The sequence below is a fragment of the Sinocyclocheilus rhinocerous genome, unplaced genomic scaffold (genome assembly GCF_001515625.1).
Source record: "Sinocyclocheilus rhinocerous isolate Xijiao unplaced genomic scaffold, SAMN03320098_v1.1 scaffold323, whole genome shotgun sequence".
Lineage (NCBI taxonomy): Eukaryota > Metazoa > Chordata > Actinopteri > Cypriniformes > Cyprinidae > Sinocyclocheilus > Sinocyclocheilus rhinocerous.
This window is the reverse complement of record NW_015643640.1, coordinates 1,222,203-1,228,426: the sequence shown is the minus strand read 5'-3', so window position 1 is coordinate 1,228,426 and position 6,224 is coordinate 1,222,203. Positions and strand designations below refer to the sequence as shown.

The 6,224-nt window shown below is 33.6% G+C and overlaps 1 protein-coding gene across 1 annotated transcript in view; it reads right to left on the bottom strand.

Moving 5' to 3' along the window:
• LOC107757621 (pleiotropic regulator 1-like) overlaps nt 1–3,898 on the bottom strand; it is a 16,660-nt gene extending 12,762 nt beyond the window's left edge. The window contains exons 1-3 of the mRNA XM_016575156.1: nt 3,779–3,898; nt 3,523–3,629; nt 719–855 (exon numbers count right to left, since the gene is read on the bottom strand). Of these exons, the coding sequence (XP_016430642.1) occupies nt 719–855; nt 3,523–3,629; nt 3,779–3,787 (253 nt within the window). The 5' untranslated portion in view covers nt 3,788–3,898. The remainder of the gene's footprint in view (nt 1–718; nt 856–3,522; nt 3,630–3,778) is intronic.
• Between the last annotated feature and the right edge of the window lie 2,326 nt (nt 3,899–6,224).

Sequence of the window (6,224 nt, the reverse complement as noted above, 5' to 3'; positions counted from 1 at the left end):
GTCTAAGCTGTTCGCCAATCACAACACACTGGGACAGCGAACCAAACACAACGCATTTTGTTTTTCGGAAGGCGGACCTTCATCAAAGCCGGAACTAATCTGTGTCAGGCTGGTGAGAAAGGTGTTGTAATAATGTAAATTATGTGAAAAATAATGAGTTCTTCGAACCACCAAGCATGAGAGCATGTTCTAGTACACCCCCAAAACAAAATCAAGACTTTGTAAAAGAGCATAATAGGACCCCTTTAAAGAACACTGGCTTGATTAAATGGTGGAAACAGCGGAAGATAGGTGACAAAACTCTGAGACATTTACAGTCACACACAGGTGTATAGTTTACAAACTCTAATACTACACGGGGATGTTTAGATAACTATATAAGAACTCACATGCTCACGTTATTTGAAAATATTAGTTTTTTTATATTATAAAGAATTGAACTGTTCTGCATGAGATTTTTAAAAATGATTTTTGCGATGAGCTTTGTAAAAATCGACGCGTTTCAGAAAGGCGGGGCATAGAGGAGAAACAATAATGTACAGTATGTGGAAAATAATGTGTTTTTTGAACCTCAACCCGCATAAACACATTTCATTACACCAAATACACAAAATAAATGTTCTTTTTAGCAGCATCATATGACCCCTTTAACATAACAAAACACAAGGGACCAAGACTTCGGTTTGTGTAAAACAATGGCAAAAAGAAAGAGGCGCACCAGACAGCGGGTATCCCAGCGGGCCGTAAGGGTCAGAGGCGTGGAGTGGCCCTCGCTCTCGGCCCTCTTTCAGCACAGGCATGTGCAACACAGGTTTGTATTCCGCTTTCATCTTCACTGCCATCTTCATCTTGTAGCTAAAGACACAAGGCGGTAGGGATGAAACAATTACCGGTTTGACGATAAATCATGATAAAATTCCTGACGGTCTTCTTCAGAAAACATTCGATGGCATTTTGTTTAGAGATGCACCGATTGCAATTTTCTTGGCCGATTTCTCGTTAGTGTGATCTGCCGATTCCGATTTTCTTTCAACAAACTCTAATACTACACGGGGATGTTTAGATAACTATATAAGAACTCACATGCTCACGTTATTTGAAAATATTAGTTTTTTTATATTATAAAGAATTGAACTGTTCTGCGTGAGATTTTTTTTATAGAATTTCTTGGTAACACATCACTGTAAAAAAAAACTAAAATGTGCATCATTTAGTTACATCAAGGGTCAAATCAAATATAAATAGCACATTAAAGTTAAAAGTCACACTTTTTTTGTGCGCGTGTTGTACAGCTCTGGTTTAAATAATGTTTTGCTCAGGTGGCCGAAATGTCCGCCCAATAAGGAAAAGTTTTGCTCAGCTAGAAAAAAAAATTAGAGGGAACATTGGTTGAATCTTGAATTATCCACATCTGACAAGTTTGTCAGTTTAGTTTGCTTGTTTACATTTTTTATTGAAACCAAATCAAAACATGGCTTAATGTAAAGGTTTAATTAAATGATTCAATTAAATGTATGCACTGTAGGGATGGGCGTATCGATCCGAAGTATCGACATATCGATACTGACGCGAGTATTGAAAGTATCGATACTCAAACAAAAAATATCGATACTAAGGTGCGTTTTATTTACCAGTGGTTTTGTTTATTTAACAAAAATAATAATAATAATGCGTACAATATGCATTGAATTGGACGAATAACCTTTGTTAGCGAGTAATTGTGTAGGATAGAACTATTTTCCTGCTGCACCGATTGCAATTTTCTTGGCCGATTTCTCGTTAGTGTGATCTGCCGATTCCGATTTTCTTTCAAAGAACTATAATTGACAGCATATGCAAACAAAAATCTATGCAAATTTCAATGCATAAAATTTTTTTTGCATAATAAAATAAATTATTAAACATTACAATTCCCCCAATCTGGACTAAGTTACGGATTTTCTCACTTAAACAACTCTCAAAATAAAGTGCTCCGTGACTGGAAAGACGAAGAAATCGTTGCTGTATGTAACAAAACAGATGTCATTCCCACTATGTTTATAAATGGTCATTTTTTCCCCTAACCTTATTAAACGTGTCATCTTTCACATCAAATTCTTACTTTGTTTCAATTAAACGGTAATGTTATTGTTTCAGGGTTTATGCAAACATTTGTTGTTAGTTGATTTTAAATATAAAACTTGGCGAAACTATTTATGTGTCAGTACTTTTTGAACATTTCTAGCACAATACCGTGATAACGTTGGTCAATATAATCGCGATTTTCATACCGTTTAATCTCTAATAGGCGGTAAAGCATAAGTGGTATTAACTAGTCATTTAATACTTGAGATACAAAGATTACACGTGATCTGGAATACGTAATCAAATTCCAAAAATTAAGTACTTGTAATTAGATTACATTTTATAATACTCGTAATCAGACTACAGTTACTTTTGTATGGATTACATCTTATTTTCACAATAGCAATAAATTACTCAATTTATTGATTCTCACGAATTCCTTTTAAATTTTCCTTTCTAAAATAGCCTACTGCTTATATACACTATATAATCTTTCAATTTTGTAGCATTTGACCACTGGATTTAAAAATAATTTCAGGCTTAAGAAGTGTTTCAACATTGCACGAAATGCTAATGAACATTAGTTTTTATTTGAATTATCACTCAGTTGGTTATTTAACCGTGTGTTTCTAAGGCTTTTGTCGTTCAAACACATTAAAATGCACAAATTCACAAACTTTTTTGTCATCTGGTCCTCTTTCACCTTATATATTTACTTGTAAAATAAACATTTTAATAATAAAGTATCAGATTTGCATGTTCTCGGTTCTCTGGTTATGGTCACATGACATGCAGTAAACAAATAAAATATTTATTTTTTAGTACGCGTTTTATTTTGAATGATTTTAAAATGATTTATTTTTATGATTTAAATATGAGCTTTTCATTAAACTCACAACCCCCCTGCAGTTCCTTCACAAACCCCAGTAATGTAATGTTTAATGCACTTCATATTATTAATAACAATGAATGGAAAATATTTTCTTATATCAATGTGGTACAAGAGCTAGGTCAAAAGTAATCTAAAAGTAGTCGGATTATATTATCTAAAATGTGTGATGTAGTGGATTACGACATTACTAACTACAATTTTTGTCATGTAATCTGTAACAGATTACAGTTTATAAGTAATCTATCCAGCTCTGTTGATATAAAGTGATTCACAAACTTCTACATAAAGAACAGACTTGTGAAAAGTTACAGTGTAAGTCTTTGGCTATATCTTATAGCAGTGTTGCCAGGTCCGCGGTTTTCCCGCGGAAATGAGCTACTTTAACACGGTCGCCGCGGGTTGTTTGTCATGTCCGCGGGTTGAATTGGCACCAATAACGTGATTTAACCGCTGGAATGCGAATTTTACCAGGAGAACCCCACCAAAAAAACGTGTTTTTTATCCCCCGAAACGCAAATGGGCGGGTTTTGTTGTGAAAACCTGGCAACCCTGATGAGAGCGCTCACCTCTGATCGTCCAGCGCTACTGCTTTGGCGTGATCCGATACAAACATATCATGAGTCCTTTTCAAAGAGCGAAACACGAGCGTGTGGACCGAGTGCTTCTGTACTTCCTGTAGGAATAAAAACATCTTTCAGTCACGCAGAAACAACAAGCCGTGTATACAGATCCAGATCCGCTGTTTTCATGCTCAAACACGGAACTATGCATTTAGACGATCAACCTGAAACACTCGGCAATGAAACAAAAGCCCACATTTACCTCAGTCATGCTTAAAACAGCAACACGGCGATCAGACTTAAATATAAAACCTCCAGCACACGCCAGACAATCACAACCTGAACCGGATGAGGAAAACACCAGACTTCCGGGCGCGACAATGTGCCGTCTTCCGGTAGAGCGTTACGTCAGAACTACGCGCGATAATATGACGCTATATTGTATAATTTTTAAAAATATATAATTTTATAATATAAATTGGAATATACTGAATGAAATATACTGTTTAAATAATAAAACAAAATAGGTTACATTTAAAATTTCACATGGTATATATCCAGCTAAAAGTGTGATTTAATTAGGATATTGATCATTCCTATGATTTTTGTTTGAGTCTATTGTCCATCTATTTTGTAATTGTGTATACACAAGGATTTTCTATATGGAAAATTTCATTAGAAAGAAAACAAATATTATATTCAAGTTAAATAATTTTGATAAATGCATGTATTATTCCAATGAAAGTAATAATAATAATTTTATTTTACTTGTACAACTTCTGGGGAAATTTCACATGCATAAGAAGAAATGTCTAGGATCCACCGCTTTGAAGAACATTGTTAATAAAAAAGCAAAGAAGACTTGTAATATTTTTCACGAATATACAGCTTTTGATTAATGAATCCATTTTTGGCATGCTTTTATGTACATTTTTGTATACTGTTGTATATTCTGTTCTGGTCAATTAAAAAAAAAAATTATAATATGACGCTAAATAAGCTCGATTTATAATAAATGTACACATTTATATAGTAACATTATGTTAGTTGTGTTATTCTGATTTGATTAACTATTAAAGCTAGTAAAGTCATGTAAATGCATAGGTAATAAAAAGTGTAAACACTCTGAAATGTTTAATTATTTAATTATTTAGGTCTGAAAATAAGTGTGGGGGTCTAAAACAGAGAGTCAGAAACTGTTAGGCTTATTAAGTACATTTATAAAAGGCTTGTTGTTACTGCTCTGTAGGACATAATTATGTTAATTTGTGTCTATTTGTGTTTGATTATTGCTGCTTCTGATACTGTGTTTCAACCGGGTCCTATAGTCTGACTGTGACATTTCTACAAAGTGTTATGTGTCATCATAATAGGGACTTGTGTAGTGAAATTGTGTATTAACATTTTTCAGAAGTTATGCTCTCTTTTTTCAATTGAAGTTAAAAATAACCAGCATTCATCCAAAATAGAAAGCTTTTCTAACAATATATAGTCAAACCAAAAATTATTCAGACACAGATATATTTTTTGATGTTTTTTACTAGTGTGTGCAGGACACTATAGTTCATTAATGTAAGTGAGGAGAGCAAAATAAAGTAAACTGTGACCCAAAAATTGTTCATACAGTGGACTATCAGTAAAATTGATAAAAAAAATTTGGGACCAAAAATTATTCAGACACTTTGATCTGAACAAGTGATATCTGACATTATCAGGATGAATTTGTTCTGACACAGTCTTGTCATATTTTATTACCATTTTCTAAACTATAGCGAATAAACTGTGATAATGTGAGAAATGTTGAAGGTGTCTAAATTTCGGTTTGACTAAGTCTTTACTATCACTTCTTATCAATTTAACACGTTTGCTGAATAAAAGTATGAATTTATTTCAAAGAAAGAAAGAAAGAAAGAAAGAAAACGTGCTGACCCCAAACTTTTGAACGGTAGTGTATATTGTTACAAAGGATTTGTAATTTTGCATAACTCTTTATTCATCAAAGAATCTTGAAAAACGTATCACGGGTTCCAATAAAATATGAAGCAGCAACTGTCTCCAACATTGATAATAAATCAGCATATTATTATGATTTCTGAAGATCATGTGACACTGAAGACTGCAGTAATGATGCTGGAAATACAGCTGCGCATCACAGAAATAAATTACAGTTTAACTGATTTTCACTTAGAAAGCAGCTGTTTTAAACTGAAATATTATTTCACAATTTTTACTGTATTTTTTATCAAATAAATGCAGCAGGAACGACTTCTTTAAAAAACATTAAAAATCTTAGTGACCCCAAACCTTTGAACAGCGGTACACACTTACACACAGATCTTCATATTATTGTATAGCTTTTTATTTACCACATGTATTTGTGAAAATAATTAGGACATATTCTTTGCCAATGTTAAAATTCTTTTTAATATAAACTATGACAGGTCTTTATCAGGCTTACAGGCTTCCGTACATCATTCACATCTTCTGGGATTTCTAACAGTTCGATTCTCTCAAGTCTGCATTCGATGCATCCTCGATATCAAGAACACATCCGGCCACTTTCATGCATCCTCTGTACTTGCGTTCTTGAGTATTGGTGAGCGAGAATGCATATCGAGAAACGGCTAATATTTCTCTCTTGTTCTTTTGCAGGGCATCTGTGTCTGAATTCTTGTCTAGATTATGAGTCCACTGTCCAGTCCCCTCTC